At 47.1% G+C, this 26,868-nt stretch overlaps 1 protein-coding gene across 23 annotated transcripts in view; it reads right to left on the bottom strand.

The window, feature by feature from the left end:
* The window catches only part of Kcnma1 (potassium calcium-activated channel subfamily M alpha 1), a 710,535-nt gene that overhangs the window by 488,153 nt on the left and 195,514 nt on the right, over positions 1-26,868 (bottom strand). For all 23 annotated transcript variants that reach the window (XM_076544645.1, XM_076544646.1, XM_076544629.1 and 20 more), the window contains exon 2: positions 18,648-18,809. In XM_076544645.1, coding sequence (XP_076400760.1) covers positions 18,648-18,809 — 162 coding nt within the window. The remainder of the gene's footprint in view (positions 1-18,647; positions 18,810-26,868) is intronic.

Genomic DNA, 26,868 nt, shown 5'->3' with positions numbered 1-26,868 from the left:
TCGAGCTGTATGTAGAATCAAGCAGAACCTTTCCTGGCTGCCTTCACTGAGCAAGTCAGACCTGAGAAAGAATCTTGGACACCTCAAATATAAAAGATGCCCCCTCCCTCAATGTAGAACTACAGGCAATCCTACTGCTCACAGACTGGGTAAGTTACAACCCTAGACGCTTAGCCAACCCGGGTCTTCCAGCTAATAGGCATTCTATTCCAATCCCCATTATATTGGGAAAAGAAGAGCAAGAATTGAGATTGGATGGGAGTTATAGTCCAAGAATGTGATCAGTCAGCCTTCTTGCAAACTCCTCCAATGGCCTGAAATCCTCTACTCCATCCCATTTCTACATAAATCCCCAGAGAAAGCTTTGTCTGACATCACAACAAAATGCATGCCAGGGTGAAGGCACAGCAGGTAGACTCATAAAACCAGAAAAGGGAACGTGGCTTTGACAGAAGCTGAAGCTTGCCTGGTTATTTATTTTTCATATCTGAAGCCTTGGAATTCCATTTTCATCTTGATGGGGATAATAAACTCTTAGCAAACTTTTATGGCTCCCCAGATGAAACCGAGGACTCTGCCCCTGCCTCCCTCCTGTAACCCAGGCAGAATCTGAAATTCAAGTCAGACCAGAAACTGCTTTTGGTCAGAGGCAAAATGTATTTATCTTGGTAGGCACAGCCATTAAGATGTGAGCATGAATAGCTGAGGAGAGAGAACATTAAGGGGGGAAACAGGAAGAAATAGGAGGTGCTGGCTATGAAGGAAGGAGACCATGACGCATCAACCCCCACAAGCTTTTTATGGTACTGGGGGAGTGGGGCATGGGGAAGGCAGCTGCAGGGATGAGAGAATGGACCCCAGGAGTGGGCTGGGAGAACTTTTCTGTAGGAGGGCTGAGACTGGCTCATGCTGCGTGCTAAAAGAATTTGGGGAGTGGACATAACACGCTAGGAAATTGTGCCTGCATTTCTGTTTGTCTGTCGAAGCGACGTGGCTCTGAAATCCACCCCCTCTGCTCCTCCAAATACTAAAAAGAAGTCTCCAGATGGAAAAATCTGAAGTCAAGCTGCAATATGAAAAGAAATTTTAAAAAGAAAAGAAAAATAAGGCTCGCACAGGAAGCTGACAATTTTCCTGGTGCTCTGAATGCTAGCAAACAGATCTGAGTTATCTGTGTGTGTACTGGACATGGTCAGGAGATGGGGTCTAGTGCACACACTGCCTGGGACTAACTGCATGATTTCAGACAAGCCCGTTTAATCATTAAAGAAGCACAAGTGACGTGGTTTCAAACAGCTAGGGCAGAAATAACATCGGGCAGACCACCTTCTAAAGCTTCTGTTATGGCAGAAATCTCTCATCAACCACATTCGCTAGAGCGGGGCCTAGGCCAGCTCTTTGTAGCTGACCCATGAATCTTGGGCAAAGCCTTCTCTGCAGGCACCATCAACGGACCCAGGACATGAAACACATTCTGAGTCCCTGGATTACGGCTCTTCCAATCCTTAAACACTAGAGCTCGACAACAGTCCATGTCCTAGATACCCTTAATTAATTCCTAAGTCCTATCTCATGTTGTTGTTGTTGTTTTGTATTTTGGGTTTTCCTATTGTTTTGTTTTGTTCTTTTCCTTCTCTTTGGCCTGCTATCCAAGACTTAGCAACCAAGGCAGGGTGACAAAAATACAGGATAAAGCCTCTTCCCTTAACTCACAGCTGGGAGTTCAATTTTAACCTTGTGTCTTCCCTCCCCCCTCTTTACTTTAGGTTCCAATTGTGAACTTGTGTCTCCCCCTCTTTACCTTAGGTTCCAATTGTGACCTTGTGTCTCCCTCTCTTTACATTAGGTTCCAATTGTGACCTTGTGTCTCCCCCTCTTTACATGAGGTTCCAATTGTGACCTTGTGTCTCCCCCCTTTACATGAGGTTCCAATTGTGACCTTGTGTCTCCCCCTCTTTACATGGTTCCAATTGTGACCTTGTATCTGCCCTCCCCCCTTTACATGAGGTTCCAATTGTGACCTTGTGTTCCCCCTCTTTATATTAGGCTCCGATTGTGACCTTGTGCCTGCCCGCGCCCCCCCCCCCAGCTTTACATGAGGTTCCAATTGTGATCTTGTGTCTCCCCTGCCTTTACATTAGGTTCCATCCCAGGTCTGCTCAAAAAGTCCCTCTGAGGCTGATGTTCACTCTAAGAATCACATCGAGGTAGAAAATTCTATCCCTTTTCAAACACTTTGAGATCAGGGCATAGATGAGAGCCTAAGGAAGTTCAAAGACAGTTAATCATTACCCTCAGCTCTTTTGAAAATTATTAAAGAGTCCAGAATTAGAAATTCAGATTTCTTCCAGACTCCTGAGAACAAACAGCTTTCCTCTAAATGGCTTAATGTGTCTGTTTAATGTACACAAAATTATCTTTCAGGAAGTGGGGCTGTTTTTCTTGTCACTTTGCATCTCTAGAATATACCACCTTTGGCAAAAGGATGGGGAATCCAAGTCTGACAAAATTAAATTCCACAGCAGAAATTATCAGGACCAGAGGCTGTAGCTGAAATAAACTTAAATGAAAGAGAAATAGTTTTGTTATTTATTTATTTATTTATTTATTTATTTATTTATTTATTTATTTATTTATTATTTCAGTTCTAACTTGATCTCTCCATCTCAGTCCAGGGAGGAAGTTTTTTGTTGTTTTTTTTTTAATTTCAGAGTGTCTTGTTGAATTTTGTCGACAAGGTCTGTTCAGGAAGATAGCTGTAAGCCCCAGTGTACAGCTAGCTCCCTTGGGGCCCGGGGACTATGGAAACTGGCTTCCACGATCCAACTCTCAGGGGCAAAGAGCCAGCCAAAACCATGGCTTTGCAAGCGGGGGGTAGGAGAGCAGATGAAGAGCAACGTTGCTGATGCTTCGTCATTGAGAACCCAGGGAAGGACTCAGCCCTTCCTCCCGATGATATGGACAGCCTTGGCTTAGAATCATGCTAATTAAACTGGAAACACTTGAAACAGCCCACTGAGCATGTGTTGTGGTTGTTTTTCTTCAGCTCGTCTAGGTAGTTAACTCGGAGTTTCATTTGGGAAATAACTGCAATCTGAACTGCATAGATCACCCACAGTGTTGGATACCCTCACACAACTTTGGGAGGTAGCCTGCCTAGAGTTTTTTTTTTTTTTTTTTTGTTTTTTGTTTGTTTGTTTGTTGTTTTTGTTTGTTTTTGCTAGGCCCCCCTGAGTGTACTACCTTACCCCCACATTAATGGTTCCTTGCTCCTGACTGCCTCTGGCAGTCATTCTTTTAAGTAAATGTGCCATTTATGAAATGTTCACAGGTGCAGAGGGAGAGTGAAGCCTCAGCCTCTGCAAGAGAAAGAAGACCTGGAGAACTGCTTCTGTGGTAGAGAGGGCCGTCTGTCACCTGAGGTCTCCTCAAGCAAAGGCTGTGGAAGGACACCCCTTCAAACCATTGTAGAACCAGTGGGGATGCCACAGTCTACATATGGTCAGAGCAAGAGTCCCCCCCGAGAAGTCTGTGTGATGATAGCTGAAGAAACGGCTCTGTAACTGGTCTGTGGGTAGCTCATGTTTTGAATATTTGGTTCCCATCTGGGATGCTGTTTTGGGAAGTTGAGAACCTTTAGGAGGTGGGGCTTGGTGAGGAGAAGTGGGTCCTTGGAGGACTAGCCTTGTGGATTCTAACCTAGCCCCTGCTCTGGCCCCGCTCTCTTTCTCTCAGTCCATTTGAGCATGAACAAGCAGCCTCATGTAACCGCTGCCACAGCTGCCAGGCTGCCACAGCTTCACCAGGCCTTCCCTGATTCAGACTCTGGCTCTCTGAGCATGCAAAAAAATCCTTCCTCTATAAAGTTGCTTCTTTCCAGGATTTTATCATAGCAATGAAAAATTAATAACTAATACAGACTCCACGACTGAAACATCTGAAAAGAATCCAATCCCCTAGATTAGATGGTATAGGCCCTCCTCCGGGGGCATCCTCTATCAACTCCATGGCTACAGTCCCTTCTAGAAGCTTCCCCTTCTTCTCTGTATATTTGTGTCTACGAGGAAGAGATTTAGGAAAGAAAAAGATTAAAGTAGATTAGTGGGAGACAGTGACCCTGTCTCTCAGGGCCTGTAAGCCACGCAAGAGTTTTAGATTTTAGCTCACATAGCGTAATCTGAGTGGAAGGCCAGGAAGGGACTGCCCAGATCCATCCCACACCTCTCCAATGACACCGACAGCAGAAAAAGAAAAAGAAAAAAGACTAACAGGATGCTTTGCCAGTGCGTATCACAGGACCAGGCACATGACAGGTCTGAGGCAAGTCCCCACTGCCCTTTCTGGGTGTAAGTCGGGAAGGGAATGAAGCACAGAGCTTGGTGAACCTTTGAAGGAACAGACTGCTCAGGAACTCCCGGCCTTCCTCATCTTACCCATGGACACGCTGAGTTCTGATTTGCTCAAGGTCATCTAGGAGGTCACAACAGAGGCAGGATTGGAGCGCAGCTATCCGTTCACCTTAGTTCCTTTGACAGAAGAGATCTGGTTTTCTCTCTTGTGTCTAGATCACTCACACATAGGGTCTGGAGTTCCAGAGGCCCAGAGAGGCATATAGCATAAACTCAGGTGATAAATTGGTTTTTTGTTTGTTTGTTTTTTATCTAAGCTGTGTATATGTGCGTGTGCATGTGTGCACGCGTGTGTGTGTGTGTGTGTGTGTGTGTGTGTGTGTTCATGTGTATGTGGATGCATGTGTGTGTGCAGGTACACACACTTTTGTGGAGGCTAGAGGACAGCCTCAGGGGTCATTTCTCAGGCAACTTTTGTTTTTGTTTGAGATAGGGTCTCCCTCTCGGTGGTCTAGAGTTCATCAAGTAGGCTAGCCTGGGTGGCTATGGAGGCCACAGATCTGCTTGTCTCTGCCTTCCCAGGACAGGGATTAAAAGCACATACTGTCACACCTGGCTTTTTTATGTTGGTCCTAGAGATTGAACCTGGGTCACTATGCCTACAAAGCAAGTGCTTTTACCACGTGACCCGTCTCTCCAGACCTTCTCCTGGAAAACTCTGAGGTAGCTAAGAAATTAAGTCACCCAGCTCCTGGCTTACAGAAAAACCGTAAAATCATGGCTTCTTCCCCAACAACACACAAAGGGTGCCTGTGAATTAAACAGCTACTGAGAGGAATTGGGCTCTGGGCAGGGACAGAAGCCTGGGTAGACAGCTCTCTGAGTGTCCAGTCAGCAAGCTGGGTTCAGCATAGACCCTCCAATAAATCCATCACATCCAGACCCTTCTCCAAAAGCAAGGAGGGGGTGGGGTCAGGACCTCTCTCTAGAGTCTTCCAAACACCATGCCCCAAAGTTCACATGCCAACGGATCTGGCAGGGTTCGATAGCAGCCATTGGCCAGGCAACCATTGCCCCTTGAAATACAAACCTCCTGCGATCTGTCCTCTGTTTCATGCCATTATTACTGCAACTGTAGGCAACTATGGTGGGTGACAGCACTTTTTGTCCCCTTTCCGTCTGGTGATCTATTCCCTGCCTCCCTTAGGACAGTGGCTCCAGCCACAGTCACACAAAGGGGTCAGGTGGGAGATATTAATGAAAGAGGGCAAGGAGACGTCCAAGGTGACCGTTTCTTGACCGTCTCAGGTAATCTGCTGGATCCTGGGCTTCATGCCTTCAGAAGAGTCAGTGTGACTTGTCCATTTACTTAGTGGATTAACCCATCTCTTGTAAACAAGAAAGACCCAACGGTCTGCTTGCCCAGGGTGGAGGCACATAGGTGTAGGGAACCTTGGATGCTCCAGGCTAAATTAAAACCTGTGTCCTTGCAGGCTTATACACTGTGATCCAAGCTACCACTCAGAGGCATCTGCCTTCACCCTCCCTAGGCTGTCCATGCCAGCTCACGGCTAATTTCATGAACTAAAATTAACTGGATGGACAAAAAGCGGACCCTGGTGCATAAGAGGCTTGGGTGTGTTTAATTAAGTTTATGGCTGTTCTGACTCCTTAAGACAGACTCAAGAAATAACTGGCAGGCCCTCGCTCCCTTCTCAAACAGGAAAGAACATTTCTTATAATAAAAAATTCTGAGGCCAAATGGTGGCTTTGGGTTGCTGTCGCCTCCCCCTAAACTTGTCTTTTCTGGAAGATGCCTTTTTCTGGACTCTGACTCTCTAAATGGGGCTTCTCAGTCCTCCAGATTGGAGTGTTTAGGGCCCACAGGCACGAGTCCGTCTGCCTCCTCCTAAACATAGCCTCACAAACTAAACTTGGAGGCGTCAGCTTGCATGTGGCCCCGAGTGTGAGCAATTTCATCACCGCCAGGGTCTCTATTTTTGAGTCTCTCTACTAAACTTTCTTGCAGCTGGAATAAAGGGACTAAGGAGAGTCACAGCTCCCTAAGAGATTGGGGACCTAAGAGATTGCCCACCAAAATGTTACACATACCATTGAGGGTGGGGGCTTGAGAAGGGGGGTGGGATAACACTGAGTGGCGAGCTCTGAACCACCCATTCCCTACTAAGCCTCCAGGGGGCACCAGCTCGTACTGGTTGGGAAGAAGGAAAAAGACGGGGGTGGGGGGTATCAGGAAGTCAGGCTGATGTTAGTCATATAAACATATTTACTCAGCTCCTGGGATCCAGCAACAGGGACACATAGGATCTGAGACCAGAGTTAGAAACATCAAGATCCCAGGTCTGCTCAAGGGACCGATGAGTGGGTCACTAAACTCTATTTCAAAAACCCTGCTCCCCTACAACATTCAAGCCAAAGCGAGCACCCTACTTTCCACTTTGCATCTTTTGTACTGTGTTGAGTTTTTTGGTCTGGAAGAAAGAAGAGGTGCCTGTTGCCTTGAATGGAGGCTGATTTCTAACAGGCTCTCTGAGATGTTTGACAGGTTGGAAAGAGAGCCTAGAAGACATGCCTCATGTGTACAGTTGAATCTATGTTCACTCACATCTTCTTCCAAAGTACCACATTTTCCCATGCCCATTCAATAGCTCTATGGCCATTGCCCACCAAAATGTTACACATACCTGCTACACACACCTTCTCATATACAGTGCTGACATGATCACTGAAATCAGCCATCTACCCTGTCAGGATCACACAACCTCCGGGAAGGACTAGACATGGAGACCACACTGAGTGCCCTTGACCCTCTCTTTCCATGGGGCTCACCTGTTATCCTACCAAAGGGTTTCCTGTGACATACATGCCCACAATATATAGCTCCAGGGAGCTGAGCACAGCCCTGCCTCTGGCCCTTGAACACCTCGAGGAGGCTCTCCCTATATGAAGTTAGAATTTCCTGGCCATCGTGATAATGGTGAGTCAGGCTGGCATGAGCCAGTCCAGTCTCAGAAGGACCAGACCCTGGATGGACCTGAATGAAGGGTGTGTACGGAACAAATATTGACGGACTAGATCCACACCAGGGACTGCTTGCTATGCCCAGAACTGCCAGCAGCCTTGCTCAGAGCTCCTTGGCCCTCTGAGAAAATATTGAGCTCAGAGAGGCTTCAAGTCTACACGTTCTCTCTGTCTCTCTGTCTCTCTCTGTCTCTGTCTGTCTCTGTCTCTCTCTCTCTCTCCCTCTGCCCCCAGGAAGGATCTGTTCTCCCCTCCCTGCCTTTATAATTCTCCATGACAGCCCACTGTAACCTAGCACCTGCAGTGAAAGGTAACACAAACCATAAGAGCCAATGTGTATTAATCACTAACCACACAAGAGGCACTTTTCTGGCATTTATTCATGAACTTGTCACCACAACAGGAAGACCCAGAGTCTGTCATTATCCCCATCACCAAGATGAGGAAATTGTGGCTTCAAAAGATGAAGCAATTGGCCCAGAATAAAAGCCCCGGGGAGAGGTAGGACGGGGATGGTACCGTCTGGCTGAAGCCTCGGCTGCAACACACACAGAGGCCCTCTGTATTCCAAGGACCACACCACAGCAGCTCCTTGCCAAGAGTACAGGAGATGTGCTGTTACGGAGTGTTCCATCTCACCTCCTGGTATGTTCTGATGACCTGAAAAAGTGGCTGAAGGAGCTAAGGCTCCAGTCAGACCCCGGCGTGGCTAGGTGGAGCTCCTAGCCTGCAGCCCCAAAAAAGCTGGGGTCGGGGTGGGGGTTGGGGTTCATCAGGAAACACTAAAAAACACGTTGTTTATTAGTTCCAGGGAGGTGGATAGGCAAATGGTTGAGAAAAAGATAAAAGCAAGCACATCCCCTGCCACCTTCACTTGGGCATCCCAAGGTAGAGAAATAACAGAAACTTGAGCACTGCCTGGGGATCCTCTTGGGCCAGCATGGGACTCTTGGGCAAGAAAGATCTTCCTCTCTCCAGAACTGTCTGGTTTCTGACTCCCTCCTTCATTTTCCCAAATGCTCTGGGGAGGCCAGAGGGGCCAACCTGCCAGCTAGTAAAATTAGCAGCTGGGCTTTTTACAGGGCACACTGGGGAGCCGGGCACACTGAGTGCTCGTTTACAGGCCAGCGGCCAGGGTGAGCTGAGCCTGCCCTACAGACCCGGATCACGAGGGTCCTTCCCACAAGGAGCCGGGGAGAGGGAAGGACTGTACTCTGGATGTCCAGGGAGAAGGGCTTGAGGTAGCAGACTGCAGGAGGGCACGGGAGTGAGTGGGAAGCTGCAAGGAGTGACCTTGCTATGAAGTTCTCAGGAGCCGAATGTGCCCAGCCCTTAGGCTGAGCCTGCTAAGCCCAGCAAAGAACTTGCTGGCAGCTTGGGCAACTCGGCTCTGGACTCCCTCTCTTTCTACACTCTGCCTAACCGGTCCCACTGGCCATTTAGGAAGAATTTCACCAATTTCAGAGGGGGTGACAAACCTTTTCACTATGGGGACAGACAGTTTTAGGCTGGTGAGTGTTTGTGACTCTATGGATGCTACTTAAGTCTTCACCGGATTGTCTTACAAAAGTAGTCACAGACACTATGTAAAGAATGAGCATGGCTGTATAGCAATTCAAATTTATGGACAATGAAATTTGAATTTCACATACTTTTCACTTGTCACAAAATATTCTTTAGTTTTTCTGTTTTAAAGCAATTTGAAAATGTGGGGAAAAAAACTATCTTTTGCTCCTAAGCCATGCAAACAAGGCACTGAGCCATTCTGACCCATGTGCTAGAACCAGCAGATCCTTGGGTAAGTTCAGCCTTGTCACACCTGTGTCATGGGAGAAAGGTCCCATGGGGAAATAAGAATGGAAGCTTCTGGTGCCAGTGAAATGGTAAAGGTGCTTGCCACCAAGCCTGACAACCTGTGTTCAATCCCAGAGACCCAAATGGTAGAGGGATGTAGAAAACCAACTCCAACAAGTTGTCTTCTGACTTCAATACGTGGCTGTGCTGGCTGGTTTCATATCAACTTGACACAAGCTGGAGTTATCAGAGAGGAAGGAGCCTCAGTTGAGAAAATGCCATAAGATCCAGTTGCAAGGCATTTTCTTAATTAGTGATTGATGGGGGAGGGTCCAGCCCATGATGGGTTGTGCTATCTCTGGGCTGGTGGTCCTAGGTTCTATAAGAAAGCAGGCTGAGGAAGCCATGAGAAGCAAGACAGTAAGCAGCACCCCTCCATGGCCCCTGCACCAGCTCCTGCCTCCAGGTTCCTGACCTGCTTGAGCTTCTGTCCTGACATCCTTGGATGATGCATAGCAATATGAAAGCATATGCTGAATAAACCCTGTCCTCCCCAACTTGCCTTTTGGTCATGGTGTTTCACTGCAGCAATAGAAACACTGATTAAGACAGTGTGCTGTGGCATGTGCTGCTCCCATGATACAAGAACTGAATAGAACTTTTTAAATAAATTTAAAAAAAGATTGGAAGTTTGTGTTAAAACAGAACCTTTTTTACTTTCCTGTTCCGGACGCTTCTGAGCATCTATATGCTGGCAAGCATAAGAACCTCCAAGATCAGATAAGAAATGGAGTCTGTTCAAGTTCCCAGAGAACCATTTTTATCCTGAAGCATCTCGTGGATTCAATGCCACTTAATTAAAGCAATGAGGATTAAGTTTGACCAATTATAGTTGTGTGACAAAATACAAATGTGAACAACTCTAGCAACAGGCAAGTCACTCCCTGCAGCGGGAGCCTGCTTGGTGCAATCACTCTGACATACATCTCCCAGTTGAATAAATGGTACTGGGTCACAAATAACAAGTGTCATAACTCCAGTGCCTCTTCCATCAAAGTCAGAAACAGTTATTTAATCATATAAAAATATAATACATCATCTTTGGCTTTTTAACTAACACCAAAGTACAAACACAAGATTAAATAAAGAGGTGCAATGTAACTCTTAGTGGGGAATTACTATGTGAGTCGTTTGAGCCAAAGCCTCTTTCAGGAGTGGTGATGCCAATCAAACCTGTGGACTTCCAATCGGGAGAGCTCACTACCCAGAACACAACCCCATGAGATTTCTACTCTTTCTGCTCCACAGAGTAATTACAAGTGATGTGGCAATTTTATGTAGCTTTGCCGAAAATACAAAAGGATGAAGCCTAGATGGGAGGAAGAGAGAAGAAGATGGACATGTGTGCTATGTGCCAATTTGCCACCAAGCTCCACTAAGAGAAAAAAAAAGCATGGCTAACAGCAGGAGTCCCCAAACAGTGAGAAAGGACAGCAACGTATGTCACGTGGCAGATTCATTATGCTCATGTGCACCCCCTCTCAGTTTCACTGACCTGCTGCCATGTTCAAACGGTTCAACAGCGACTGCACAGCTACTTCACCCCATTAACCCAATGGGCTTACTTCTGTTCGAAAGGCATGCTAAATATCTATTTTCTCTGGAGCCCTTGGAGATAAGAATAAAATGGCCCAGGCTGGGTACATAATGTGTCAAATGCCACCCATGTGACCTATTTAGAAAGATAAAGGGTGAGACTGGCATTTTGTTTCTCCATGCATTGATAAAGCATCCCCTAGACATTGCAGCAAATAGCAAATGTTTTCAGTTGGTGGAATTAGATTTGCATGTTTCCTGGAGCAATATTCAAGTGCAGTAACATAAGCAAATGGGGAAAGTAACTAAAATGAATGATGCTAAGGGCTTTCCCTTTGCCCAAGGAGGTGGGGGTAGGGTGTTGAGAAAACCGGTCTTTTAAGAGAGTCACAAAACACTGCATCTGTCATAGGGCTGACAGGAAGTCCAGGCAATGCAGACATGCCTCAGACCCTGAGGTGAAGCTATCTTTAGCTACAAGACAGACTTCCTAGAGAGACAGTCCCTCTGAGATCAACATAGATGTGAACATGACTATGGAGATGACAGTAATGACAATGACACTGCTGTGTGTGTGTGTGTGTGTGTGTGTGTGTGTGTGTCTACCTGTCCCTACATCTTCTACATCTTTCTTCCTTATCAGTGGGTTCTCTGGTACTACAACTCTTGTTCAACAAGACTCTCATTCCCTACCCTCTGATTTCTTTATATAAAGTAAGGGGATGAACTGTAGCATGTGAAAGAAATCCAGTTCACCACCTGCCTTTGTCAATAAAGTTTCATTGAAATATAGTTGCTCTGTGAATGTTCATGGCTGCTTTCAAACCAAAATGGCATTATGAAGTAGTTATGATAGAGTCTGCACTGTCCACAAAGCCTAACATGTTCACAATGTGAACGTTTACCAACCTTGAACTAAAATATCTATATTGATTTTAGGTTTATGAGTCTACAAAGTACAACCAAACAAACAAAAGCTGGCCTAAGTGTTTCTTGCCCTATCCCTGTCTTTAGATACCACTTCAGCCTTATAAGGGTTTAATTTGGCTGACAAAAATGCATGGAACACCTAACAGCATATATATATATATATATATATATATATATATATATATATATATATATATATATATATATATATATATATATCAAATAGGAAAGTAGAACATTTGAAATAGAAAGGGAAAAAAGAATAGAAACAGGAAAATGGGGGAGATGATCTCACAAAGAATTCAAACCTGGGATTCTCTATGTTCACATGTTCCAGTCAACCTTGGCTCAAAGTAGCCACCAGAAAAAGACATAACCCCTTTCCCAATTTAGAATAATCATGCTGTTAACTGACAAAATTGTGACCCCTGGTGAAAGCAGCTAATTTAATTTCTCCATAATGTGTGCCTGAAGTAAATAAGGTGAAATGTAAGCAACATAGTCCTCAGCAATGCCCAAACACTTGGGAAGAATCCTGAAGACATCTTCCTCTCTATTGAAGTATCACTGAGCGTGGGCCAACTCCATATCCCAAAATGGAAATTGTCAGTGATTCTTCCATCATGTTCCAGAATTCTAAAATAAGCATGTACTGTTCTACGATTGTCCGTCAGCATCTGTGGGAGATTGCTTCCAAGACTCCCTGTGGGTACCAAATCTGAAGATGCATGAGTCCCTTATATAAATGGTGTAGTACTTGTAGGGAGCCTACGCATGCCCTCCCATAGGTTTGAAACCATCCCTCGATTACTTGCAATACTTAACACAATGTAAATGTAATGGAAATAACTGCTCCACTGTGTTTATTGGGGAAGACAAAAAAAGAGGCCACACATGTTCAATGAGCTGCAATTGTGCCCCAATCTTTTTGACAGGTGACTGAATGAATCCATGGATGATGAACCTGCAGAGAGGACTGATTTTACTTTCACAGTCTTTAATTTGGAGACTGGGAGATGGCTCAGCGGTTAAGAGCATGTATGCTATAGGCACAAGGACCTGAGTTCTAATCCCTAGCATCCAGGTAGAAAGTCAGGTATGGCTACATATTTCTGTAACCCCAGCATGGTGGGGTGGGAGCAGAGACAGGTATATGGTAAGAGCTCGCTGATCAGCCAGCCTAACCAAAATGATGAGTGCCCAGTTCAGAGAGAATCCCTGTCTCAAGGCATTAGAGGAGAGAGCTATGGAGGAAGACACTGGGTGTCTTGATCTTGCCTCTATCTCCACAGGCACACAAGCCCAATATTCACAAACTTCCTCTCTCTCTCTCTCTCTCTCTCTCTCTCTCTCTCTCTCTCTCTCTCTCTCACACACACACACACACACACACACACACACACACACACACAAAATGGTGTTTTTAAACTAAAAACTTTAATTTAAAAAAATGAAACAAAGGCAGCAATAACTCTCGTCTGCCTGGCATCAGTCTAGTATAGTATGGCTCAGGACTACGTTCCAGAAGGGGGCTCTGTCCATTCAGTCTTGCTGATTTGGGGCCAGCAAGCCTAGTCCTAAGGAGAGTGACTAGGTAAAGGTCATTCTGAGACCTGGAACCTTAGGGTCGAAGAACTGATCACTTTGGTGCTGAGGCCCCAGGTGAATGGGGTCGACCACCTGTCACTTCTGGAATGGAACTGTATAATTATCTATCTAATCCAACAGTATGAGTAATTCACACTTGTGTTTCTCTTGCTCGTTGTTTTATGCCTGTATGTAGCACACAGTCAGAGCTGGTAAGAAATTACCATTTATCAAACGAACATGGTACTTTGCCAGTGAGGTCAGATATTACAGATAATCTGGGCTACTTAGCCAATCCTTCGCCAGCTGAACCTCACCCATCATATTCCAGTCTTAAGAGCCTCACCTGTAACAACCGGACAGGTGAAATTGGGGGCTCAGATGTGGAGGCCAGGCTCCTGAGCATCCATCAAGGAAAACAGATTAAAAATTGAAAAAAGAAACTCAACAGCTGGTGTCTAGTATTGGTTTGGTCCCACTGTCACAGGGATAAACATCTGGATAGCTCAAGACAAACACAGCTTTGAGCTCAGAACAGGCATGGCAGCTTTGTCCTGGGTGCGGCTGCTTCAATGTAAAACCCATGTTTTGTGCAGAGCCAGGCTCTGCCTTCTCCTCAAAGAGCTCTGAGACACTGCTCTGTGCTATAGGGATCCCTCCCTTCATGGGCATCCAGCACCCTGGCAGGACTTTCTCCAAGGAGACCAGAGAGCAGTTGTGACACCTTGGGCAGCCCTAGGCAAAAAGGCTGGAGATGGACCTGCTTCTACCTGTGAGCATCAAGGGAGTCAGGACTGGGGGCCTCAGACTTTGTTCGCTCGAAAACAATATGTTAATTGTCACACCCAGAGTAACATCTGGTAGTGACTTAGAAAAGGCATTGTCCTTATCTGGGCAGTCATAATCCAGGAGGAACACTACGCGGAATGTCTCAAGTCCATGTCGCTACCCAGCTGGCTTTTCCACTAACAGCTGCTTTGCTTTCTATATTCCAAGCAAAATCCCTCCTTGGGGCTTGATTTTTCTCAGTGATGAAGGAGAGATGGATTCTTCGGTAAGAAAAGCCTACTTTCTTGTGATGAGCCCCTGTGTGATGGCTAGCTCTAACTGTCAACTTGACACAACATTGAATCACCTGGGAAGAGTCTCACTGAGGGACTGTCTATCCTGGGTTGGCCTGTGGACATGTCTATGGGGGATTGTCTTCATTGAATTAAATGATATGGGAAGACCTGCCCACTGTGGGCAGCACCATTCCCTAAACAGGGGTTCCTGAAATGTCTAAAAGGAAAACTGAGCTGACTACAAAGAAGCAAACAAGTGGGCATGATATGTTCATTGCCCCTCTGGTGTTGCCTGTGAATGTGACTAGTTTCCTCAAGTTCCTGTCACCTTGACTTTCCCACATGGTGGACTGAGGGGAAAAAATTACGAGCTAAAATAAACCCTTTCCCCCCCTGAGTTGCTTTATGTCAGGATGTTTTATCATAGCAACAGGAATGAAACTAGAACACTGCAACCCAAGAGCTATGTGAGCAAATACAACAGCCGGGGCCAGGCCTTTCCAAACGATGGCAAGGAACCGGGATGGCATGGTGCCTGTAGGGCTCACAAGATACTCTCCATAATATTGGTGATGGTACATGAGGGGTATTGAAGTAGTCTGGGGGAGTACTTGGCCCTATGTACCCCAATTGTATAATATCACTCATATCCACCCCCTGACCTTTTGACCTGTTTACACTTCAGGCCTTTCCCTCTTGTGCTATCATGGGGTTAGCAGCTCACTAAGTTGTCTCAGGATCTCCTAGCTCCAGTTTCCCCTTCTGAGCAGCTACCCCCTCCCAGGTGGCTATCTGATGGCCAACCTAAGCACCCCACTCTCAAAACATCCTTGTCCTACAAACTTTGCCCACATTCATTACCTTGGTATTTTCAGGCCAGACAAGCTGTCTCCAGCCAACCCTCCAGGCCTTCTTTGAGCCCAATGCCTTGGTGTTCTTGGCCTTCGGCCTTATTGGACAACCGTCCAGAGTCCCATAATGCACTGTGTTCTGCTCCCACAGCTTGCTTTCCTTGATGACATTATTTCCTCCCTTTGGCTTTTAAGATGCTAATCCACTTTGGAAAAGGGAAACTGAACAGTGGGTGTCTAGTTAGAAATCAAATGTTTTCCATCGTAGCTTCTCTTTCTAGCTCACCCACCAAGAAGTCCCTTCCTCCCTCTGGTCAGATTGTGTTTGTTTCTAAAACAGCATATTGCCATGTAACACAGGCTTTCCTTGAACTCATGATCCTCCTGCCTCAGCCTCCCAAGGGCTGGAAGGCACCACCACATTTAGCCTTTTTCTGGTTTGGGTTACTTGTCATTGAAGCCAGGGTCTGATGCATGCTAAGTAAGAACTCTACCACTGATCAGTGTTCATGTTTATTTCCCGCCTTATCAGATACAACCTTTGGCCCAGAGCTGGTGCTTGGGAACCCTCAGCTAGTTCTGAGGAAGCACATTTTGGTGCTGACTGTAATGGCCTCAGACAGGAGCAACTATAACATTCATACCAAGCCCCACTCCTCTATGTCTGCCATGGCCACCAGGATGTACAGTCTACTGGTAAATTATCAGGTGCTGTATGAGCTCCCTGAGAGGCAGTCTCTGGAATGGGGCTGTCCCTACCCCATTTCAGACCCAAGCATGTGTGTCTCAAAGTGTCCTCCAAGGCCCCTCCTCTGTGATGGGCTGCCCCCCCACACACACCAAACTCTGTTACAGGGAAGGTAAAATAGGCCAAGCATAAAAGCATTGTATTTTTGAGAACATCTAGAAGTTAAACCACTTCCAATAGATGTGACTGCCACTTGCCCCATGATATTAAAGTGCCTGCCATGGGAAAGAGAAACTGGAAGTTCAGCCATGGAAAAGAAAAACCCATCCGGGAATTCCAGCTGACAATTTCTGCTGGGTGCTTTATGTACCAGTCTGATGGCATTTTAATATCTATCCATTGCGTGCTGTTTTCCCCTTTACTGTAGCCTGCTGTATACTTAAACTCACTCATTAAAAGTTGAAAGTATGGCTATTGTAGCTCATTCTCATGACCACACAGAACCACCACCATATGTGTGGAAGGCATGGCTTCACTCTTACACACAAGCATATCCAGACCCAGAACTCAACCTCACTTGTCTCCAGGGTAACATCTCTTCATATCCCTGTGTGAAAGAGCAACAGAAAACTTACTTAGAGAATGAGACGAGGAAATAGATGACAGTGGTCCCCACATCCAGCAGCAAACCACCTGCAAGTCCTCATCAGACCATCTCCTGGTTCACAGAGGACCCAACAGCCCCCTTGTCTTCCCCCTTATAGCAACTGACCTTGCTAGTTCTCTGTCCTCCAAAGGGCCACCTCCATGCCCCTCTTTTGAAGTTAGTCTTCAGCTGTCACCAGCATGACCTTACGGCCTGAGCTCACAGAAGGTCCCTCACATCCCAGAGTCCTGTTCTCCTACCAGGCTATTTGGCTGGTCCCATGAGTTCCTCAAGCAGGGCATGCAGTGTCCTTCTCACTTCCTCTAGCAATGTGGGAGGCATCCCTCCCAAACACTACTGAGTAAGGATTTGGATAAGGGAGACTCATCACCTTCTTCACTGGCATTCACTTCCTCACCAAAGAAGCAGTTTCTGGGGTAAAGTCCCAGCTTGATCTTTGATCCCTGCTTATTCTGCCTACCAGACAAATGACTCTTGATTGAACTCTTGATTGAACCCCCACTTCAAGCCAAAAAGGGTGACCTGCACAAAACATATGCCAGAGTCACAGGGAGAAGTCACCTAAACACATCATCAGGCAACTCCTGATCCAGAGCAGACCCAAGAAAGCCACCAGCTGGGGCTGCAATAATGAAGGAGACACCTAGGGTGGGTCACAGGCCTGTCAGGAGTCGGCAACGGTCTTCGTCTGCCCCGTTCTGCACTATTTTTTGCACTGAAACACTGATAACTCCGACAGCCTTCTGGCCCCAGAAAAGTGGTGTAGCCATTACAATCCTGCCACTCACAATTCTTACCCTAAACCAGTGGCTCATGAGGCCAACTGGTGAAGCCCAGCTCTCCGTTAGCAGAGGAGAGAGGCAGGGTGTGCCTGGGAAGGGATCAGCATGAGCAAGCCCTGACTGTGGAAGGCCTTGGTGACAGGCCCAGAAACAGGGCACCTGAGAATGCAAGAGTACAGCATGCAGACACACACAGACACACAGACACACAGACACACACACACACACACACACACACACACACCACATACACACTCTCCCAAACACATACACACACACACACACACCAAACATATACAATATACCACACATACAACAAACACACACCAAACATATACATTGTAACATATATGCACTATAACACAGACACACAAACCACACATACACTATAACATATACACACCATAACACACATGCATACACTATAACACATATATACTATAACATACACACTACACATACAAACTATACTACACATACACACTATAACATACACACACTGTAACACACAGACTACACATACACACTATAACACACACACACTTACACATACACTGTAGCACACAGACTAAACATACACAGTACAACAAATACATACATAACACACACACTATAATACACTCACCACATATACACTATAGTGTGCACGCGCACACACACGCATGCACACACACATGCATACACATGCATGCACACATACAGGAGCAGCATAGTCTCCATATGAGCACTGCAGGAGCTACTTCACATTGTGCAGGCTAGGATGCTGCACCCAAGCAGGTTCTGCCAGGCCACTAGAGGACAGCAGCAACTTGTTCTCTCTCTCTCTCTCTCTCTCTCTCTCTCTCTCTCTCTCTCTCTCTCTCTCTCTCTCTTTCTCTCTCTCCCTCTCTCAGAAGGAGTGGGGGAGAAGATAGAAAGACTCCTAATCCTGCATTAACAGACTCTGGACACATTTCTGGTTTATGCTGCTATGCCCCATCGTTTATTCTGAGATAGTACAGGTATAGTGTGCTTGTTTTCATCCACGCATGTGTACATCTGTTTTACTGACAGAGGCAGTTCAGTGCACCCCCCCAAGCAGGTTGTGAATGCACGATGATGGCTCACTCTCTAGAGACAGTGCCAAACTACAAGCTGGGGTCTGTGTAGAGTGCCATGCTGATCCACGAGCTCAGGGGAGCACTGGCCACTCATCCTACTTGGCCTCAAGAAAATTCAGAGCATCATCATCTCCCCCAAGCAAACCCCCTTCCCAGATGCAAGACACCACCTCACATGGGAGGGACGAGGGACTCACCAGGACTCTGCCAGTCAGTGTCTGGGCGGATATCATCACCCCTGCCCAGTCCTTCACGGACGTCATCCAGCCGACCTCGGCTGCCACCACCTCCTCTTTTTCGTCCACTGGCTTGAGAGTACCATCTGCCTGGCTGGAGCCATTATTTATCTTCTGGGCCTCCTGGCAACAGAGAGAATCAGAGTTGAGACATTGGAGAGAACTGGATTTAAATAAGATGCCCACCCATAAAGAATCAGAACCCAAAAGGGGTTCCCGGTGAGGGAATGTGACTTAAAGATAGAAGTGGGGGAGGAGAGATGGTTATGGGTTATATTTTCTTTAATTTAGTTTTTTTAAATCAAGCTGTAGAGGTTGCTTAGTGGGTAAAGCACTTTCCATGCAGCTGTGGGGACCTGAGCGTAAACCCCTCAAATCTATGTTAAAGGGGGGGCACAGTAGAGTACATCTGTAACTTCAACACCCTTGCAGAGAGATGGAAGGCGGAGACAGGAGGACCTCCACAAACTCATGGGTCAACCAGCGTGGCAACATACACAATAGAGACAAGCAAAAGGGGCATCTTGTCTCAAACAAGGTGGACAGACAGGACCCAAGGTGGTCCTCTGACCTCCACAGGCATGCTATGGCACACAAAGAATCCTTTTTTAAATGTCCCTTTAGAATACTCTGAATAGAAAGAATGCTGAAATTATTCTCTGACCACTTTAAAGGCAAAGGCACAAACCTGTTTCTAGCCACATAGTAGTTAAGAGGGGGCGCAGTCAGCACAAAACTATCTTGGCACAAGTCATTATGCCTTCATAGTGCCAACCCAACTTCCCTTTACTAATTTTCCATCTTTTTTCCTCCATGCCATTCAAAAGGGACTCATGAAGAACCCACAACAGTTCTAGCAATACAGACTGATGGATCAGGCATTCTATCCCCTGGCCAAACCCATTTGGGCCAGGGATAATCAGACGACTCTGCCAAGCCAATGAGGCCCAAGTGTGGTACCTCCGCTGAAAGAGCTAGGGAAAGTGATCCTTTCCTGAAAAGGAAGACAATAGGGAGGAAGGATGTGATGGGATACTAATGTCATCATCTGAATGCCTGGATCCAGATGTGCCCAAAGCCCAGATCTTTGAGTTACAAGAGAAAATAAATCCCACCTTCAGAATTTGAAATATGCTTGAAGAAAGGAAGTTTCAGCTATCCAAACCCCACATGAAGCTGTAAATGATACACCTTTACACACAATGTGCCCTGAGCCTAGGATGCTCCCATCCTTCGCTGACCAAGGCTTGTTTCTGCCTCTGTCTCCTGAAGTTTTCACCCATGCTCTCTCAACTTCCCAATAAAGTCTTTCGCACTACCCTCTGAAAATGCCAGCTCTTTTCCTCCATGCCAACTGTTTTGCTTTACTGTTTTCCATAGCACTTAAACCCTCTAACATACTCTATAATTCACTTACTTATTTCATTTCTCAACCCAATCCAACACTGCTGTCAGTCCTGACACCTAACACAGTCTAAAGCACAAAGCTAGTACAATAAACACACCTATAATCTCAGGAGGTGGAGGCAAGAGCTTCGCCCACAAGTTTAAAGCCAGCCTGGACCACAGAGTCTTAACAGACAACAACAAAAGCAATCAAAATTTTGAATGAATGATTACAAAGGATTCTGAGTATCTGTTCATTGTCACCTCCAGAGCCTGGGTTTGGGATACCAGATAAAATATAGGATGCTCAGCCAAATTTGAATTTTAGGTAAACAAATATCTTTATAAATATATCCAAAATGCATGGCTTATACATATACTAAAGACTCATCATTCATCTAAATCAAATTTAACTAGACCCATACTCAAACACCCACTGAGATCATTAGTGCAGATGGAAATGGAAAAAGACATCAGTAAATTATACTCATCACTTATAATCTTGGTATTAATTTCCAAAGAGGAAAAACACTGGGGATCATTGTGCTTTGGTCCAAAGTGGGACTGCAGAAGGGGAACCAAATCAGAGGTGGAAACCTCCTGCAAGGAGCAGGGTGGGCCCAGTGAGACCAGGGAAGCAGGGATACTGGGAGAGTAGGTTTGGAAAGGTGTCTGATGTCTGCTCTTCTCCTGCTGGCTGACCCTGGCTCAGGTAGAGTATGATTGAGAAGCTGGGCTGTAGGACTGGATGCCTATGGTATTTAACTCCCCAGCACTTTAAACTACAGGAGCTGGAACAAACCCAGTAGGAGCCTGGGACTGGGAGACCTTGGGCCACCTGCTGATTTGTGTGACATCTGCCTCTTAAACATACTAGGTTAGTCTCATTGGCCAGCTAGCTCTGGTCCTGGTGCTGAAACTCAAAGGATGGGTCTCCAGGAGGATAGGGAGCATGTCATCCTTGGCAGCCATGGTAACCAAGGTGCATATTCAAAACAGAAATCTAGCCCTCCCACTACTTCAGGGACTGCCCTGTGAGATGGGGGTAATATTGCCTGCTCCCCAGAACTAAACAGTGTCTAATGGCACATAACACAGACTGAGTCCCAAAATGCCTACCCCAACCTTACATCTGACATTGACTCTAAATGCAGTGGTTCTCAGCCTTGAGCTAGTGCCGAAATCAAAAAGCACGAGGTACATTCAGCTAACTCAGGGTGCCAGATCCACTCCAGAAGCTGTAGTTTTTATCTAATGATCATATGTGAGGTCAACTTAGGCACAGGCCTTCCCCATCCAAAATAGATCACAGACCTTAACTCCAGCACTTTCCTGGAACTGGCCAAAAAATGGTGAGGGCTGAGGAAAACATGCTTTCAGACCAACGTTCTTGGGTTTGTTTCTGTTTCATTGTTTTTGAGACACGGTCTCCAGTACCTTCAAGTGCCTCAAACTAGGTATGTAGACAAGAATGACCTTGAACTTCTGAGCACTCCTGCCTCTGCCTCTGGAGTGCTGAAATTATAAGCATACAACTACCACTTCCAGTTTACACCCTACTAGAAATCAAACCCAGGACTTTGGGCTTGCTAGGCAAGCATACTACCAACTGAGCTACACATAACACCAGCTAACCGGGCTCTGGCCACCTGGAGGGCCTAGTTCCTGCTGTTTGAGCCTGCTGTCTCAAAGGACAGACATTTTTCAGCATGGAAAAGGCCCAGAGGCAGGAGTTCCCTGCAGCCACCGTGGTTTTAATGCATCTATAATTCACAGCATAAGAGGTATACAGCGCATAGCATGCTATTTCTCCACCCCTCTTACCTATTGTTTTTCAAGGCATTCATTATTTTAATTGCTTTATGATAGGCACAGAAAAACACAAACTAACAGGAGATAATGCCCTTGTTATTATTTGCTTATACTTGATGTTGTGAGCTTAATTACCACGTGTGGGAGGCAGGACTGGGGGAGGAGCCACAGAAACGGGGAGCTACATCAAGCCCTGTGCCAGCCTGCCAGGTTGGCTGGGGGTTTCTGTGCCTGGAAAGCAAAGTCCTGTGCCCCTCCACTAATGCTATAACTCGACATACCAGAGGAAAGGGGGTGTGACCAGGAGGGTTAAGTGGTCCTGCCGGGGACATGCAGGAGGTGAGAGGTGTTGTTAGAACTTCTTATAACAGCAATAGTCCCCATTTATGAAGCCAGAACTGGGTTTAAACAAGGAAAAGTCTTCATGTATCCATCTTTCTTATGCTCCATAAGAAATCCAGCAGATAAGTGGAATTTCACAGGCCATTTTATAGATCCAGTAACTGAGGGCAGGTGTCACCTGAGACAGCAGAGAACCCACTAGGACTTGGGTGCACTCTACTCCCCCGGGTCATGTTGACTCAAAGCATCTGCCTTCTCTGTGCAGAGTAGAGAGAGGTGCCCATCTCCGGGAAGGTATGAGGCACAGTGGTTCACGTGGTGCTTGGTTAAAACCACAATGGTCACAGCTGCTTCCAATGTAGATTCTGCCTCTGGGCCCTGGGGAGGCCACGAGTCCAAAGTGAGCCTCCATAAAGTAACAACAGAGGAGAGAACACAGGTGACTTCTGCATGGTATTACCCTCTGGCTAGGTAGGTGGCTCTCGGGACTAGGTGCCTCTACTTCTGCATGGGCCCAGCAAGACTGTAGGACCCCATCCAGGACAGCTAGAGAGGAGTGACCACATTAGTTAGGCCAAACCAAGGGTTCTCTTAGATGCACCCTGACCTGAGGCTCCATTGGACCAACTGCTCCTTTCCAAGTAAGACAGACAGGGTCAGAGCAAGACAGTTTCCGGGTCCTGGGACTATATCCTTCCTCTTATATTCCATGGCACTGCCTCAGAAGGAAAATACACTTCCTGAATAGCAAAAAAATCTGTCCAGTTAGCCCAGACTTCCCACTTCCCTCAGAGGACTCTACCACTGCCCAGAGAAGGTGACCTTGGTGTTGGCCAGGAAATTACTGTATGACCCTCTCCTTGACCCCCAAGGGAGATACTCACTGAAGACTTCAGACCACACTGCCCCAGCCTCAGGAGGACTGAACCAAACACATAGAAACAGAGGCAAGATGCTTGGGGGAAAAGAGAGGAGCACACAGAAGAGGGAGAGAAACAAGTCCCCAGTGTCCACTCTGGGAGGACTCCCGAATCAAGAGGCACTCAGCTTTCTTTTGCAGGCCCCTGAGTCCTGTCTACCCCTAATCCTGCCCATCCTCCTTGGCCAGGCACAGCTGTATGCTGGGCTTACATCTAGTCTTGGTGCTAACCTCTGAGGTTAGAGAAAGTTTCTGAGCCAGGAGGTATGCATAGGAAGCTGGGGAACACTGGAGAGCAAAATGGCCTCGATCCCCTCCCACTATGTACCCTACTGGGCAATGGCCTTTCCTACCTTCTCCTTATTCCTTTTAGTGCTGTTCCCACCATGACACCCTACTGGCATGGATACAGATGGACCCATCTCTTTTAAGTTACCTGTGGCCAATGGCCTGACTGGACCCCAGTCACTGGTGGTCTGCATACAGACCATTGGTTGGGGATTTGAGCATTGCTACCAAACAGCACTGTAACTTGAGAAGGTACCTCAGAATGCTAAGCAGAATAAGCCAGACTCAGAAAAACAAACACCACATTTTCTGTCATGTATGGAGTCTAGATTTGAATACACACACACACACACACACACACACACACACACACACACACACACACACACCTTATATATAAGACATGAAAGCAGAAGGACAATTGGAGGGGAAGAAGGGAACCAGTGAAAAGGGAGAGGGGAATAAGTATATGTACAAAGACATAAACGAAAACATCATGATGGAACCTATCATTTTGTAAAGAAACACTAAAATAAGGAAGGGGTTTGGCAACTTCTTAGGCTCCTGCCCCTCTCCCAGGATATACAGGTGTGAGACAGAGGACGATGAAGGAGACCACACGGCCCTCACCCAGGCCAGCCCAATGAGGTCCCCAATGCACAGACTCACAACAAGGAGCTTTGAGAAATCAGATGCTGAAGTCCAAGATCAGTGCTTGTGGGTGGCCTTAGGTAAATCATTTCATGCCCCCCAAACCCTTGTGTGCTTCTCTGTAAATGCCGAGCCCCACCTGTCCCTCCTGCAGAGGCTTCAGTCACACAGAGCAGAGCACTCCCCCAAACACCACTGCTTCATAAGGAGGACAGGGGGGCACCCCTATCCTCCAGTGCCAGTGAGAAAAGGGGCTACTCTCAGGAAGAGCCACACACCCCAGAGCCGGCAGGCAGCCTTGCAGAGCACAGGCTGGACCACTTCACTCTGCCCTGCTGCAGAATGCACAGTCCTTTCTTTTCTCACCACGGGGATGTTGCAATGACAAGCCCAGTCAGAAGCCTTGTACAGAAAAGCCTTCCAGTAGGGTGTGAGCAGCTGCCATCCCTCTCCTGCCCTTGGCCTGGTCAGGCTCCCTCCCTGACCAGGACATGCACACAGACACATGTTGGCACAGCCAGAGGCCAAGGTCACCTTAGGTGCCACACCTTGGCACGTACGCCGAGGTGGGGAGCCAGCTGGTCCAAGTGACTGAAGAGGACCACCCTGGGAGCTGCAAGCCTGGAATGGGTTTAACGACACCTCAGGCTTTGCTTACTGGTTCCCCATCCCCTGCCTGAAGAGTCATTTAGGGAACGGCCATCTGGAAAAGAGAATACAGTTTAAAAAAAAAAAAAAAAAAAACTCGTCTCACTCTGTCACTGTGCCCAACACCCTTCTGAAGTTGCCCTTTCCTCTCTGAAGACATCCAGTCCTCATACCGTCCCACCCACCCAATCTGTCCCACTCCTACATCTCATCAGAGAGTCCGGAACCAATTCCTATCACTACAGCTGCATTGGATTCCTTGTGCTGCCGGGACCTTCCTGGGCTACCCCTATTTAGAGGCTACTGCCATTGGCTGCTCCCTCAGCACCCCAGTATCCACACACTGCTCTCCTGGGTGCTGGTTCAGATCCTCATCGGATCCCTGAACCCTTTTCTGATCACGGTACTGGAAACATCCCTGTCCAGGTAGGATTTTCATGGCCACCTGGAAACCTATGGACTTGAATCACTGTAGTGAAGCTCCACAGGGCAGCTCCCCCGTCAGTCTGACAACTTAAACACTGCAGACTCCAGTAAGTACAAATCCATTTTCACGGAGTCGGGGGAGGAAGAGCTTGAAGAGCTGGGGAGGAGGGGGAAGAGGGAAAGGAGGAGAGAGGGGAAGGGCAGGAAGGAAAGGGAGAGAGAAGAAGAGGGGGAAAGAAGAAAAGGGAAAGAGAGAGGAAAGAGAATGGGAAGGAGGAGGCTAGCATGGGGAAAGGAAGGAAAGGAAGACCCTAAGAGGAAGAGGTAGGTGGGGGAAGGAGGAGGGGGCAGGGAAGAGAGCAGCGGCAAAACGAAAGCCAGTTCTTGGCAGGCATAGGATGGAGATAATATTAGTAAAGAGCACAGTAATGATAATGACATGGGCCGCCATTATGAGCAGGATCACAGCGGTCCTGTGAGGTAGGTGCTAATGTCCTCACTGAACAGCTACAGGTTTAAGCAGCTGGCCCAGGAAGACACTGTCAGAATTTAAACCCCACTGCCTGAGAGCAAAAAAAAGGAGGGGGTGGGGGGAATGGGACGACACAAATCTGTCCTGCCAGGGGAGCTGGAGAAAGGAATAGGAGGGCAGCTGACACCGCTAAGGTCTGTCATCATTGTGAGTGTGTATTGCACCCACTTCTGGTACTGCATGTACTGCAGGGGACCTTCTCAAGGTCCTTATACCCCAGGAGGTTGGTTAACTCAGAGGAATGGCATCCTTCGTCCTCCAAGAACCACTACAAAACCATAGATCTGACTTCAAGGAGTCAGATGTTGAACTGGAAATGAACATGGGCGTGCTGACAGGCTGGGCATCCCTCCTGCTGAGAGTCAAGGCTCTCCGTGCAGAAAAAGGTCTGACTTTATCCCTTGTCCTTCACATCCACAGAGGCTCAGCTGCGTTCTGCCCAGGGTTTCGGTGGGCTAGGCCTTTCTCTGGCTGGGTCCTATATACCCTGAGGTACCTGGGTGAGGTTGTGATCTGAAGGAGAACCAGTCTCCTTTTCCCTGGAGACCATCCAAGGGGCTAGATGCAGCTCCCATCCCGGAGAACCTTAAGCTGGAGCCCTTACTTGGGGCCCTAGGACCAAGAGACAGAGCAGATGCTCTACTCCAGAGCGCCCTTGTAGAAAGCAGGACCAGGAAACTTCAGTCTCCTCTGCCTCATTTTCAGGCTGTGCTCTGAATTTATTGTCTCATCTGTCTATTGTTCCCAGCCATGCCCCTGCCTTCCTCTGGCCCCCTCCCCATCTGTCAAGTTGAGCCAGGAACCTGTACACAGATGCCCTCAGCTGGACATACAGCACAAAGACCTTCTGTCCTGCCAGAGGAACAGTGACAGTTGGTGGAACTGGACCTGACCTTGGGAGGCCTGTGTCAGCCTGAGTGGTTTCTCTGAATGGAGTCCTTACCTGGGTAACAAGAAGTAAGTTAAATCCATAGTTCTTTGACCTAGGAAGCACAGTCTCTGTGAGGAACCACAGAGGACCATGCAGGGAGGCAGGCCCAGACCCAGTGACAATCTGATCAGAGTCTTTGAGTGGTTCACCCCATCAAGGCTCTGTACCACCTATACCTAAGTGAATACACTTTCTGCGGGGAGATGGGGGGTGAGTCTGAAATGTCCATATACCCATTTCAGCTTTA

Source organism: Peromyscus maniculatus, chromosome 9 (genome assembly GCF_049852395.1).
Source record: "Peromyscus maniculatus bairdii isolate BWxNUB_F1_BW_parent chromosome 9, HU_Pman_BW_mat_3.1, whole genome shotgun sequence".
Lineage (NCBI taxonomy): Eukaryota > Metazoa > Chordata > Mammalia > Rodentia > Cricetidae > Peromyscus > Peromyscus maniculatus.
The sequence above is the reverse complement of the archived record's forward strand: the minus strand, read 5'-3'. Positions and strand labels throughout refer to the sequence as shown.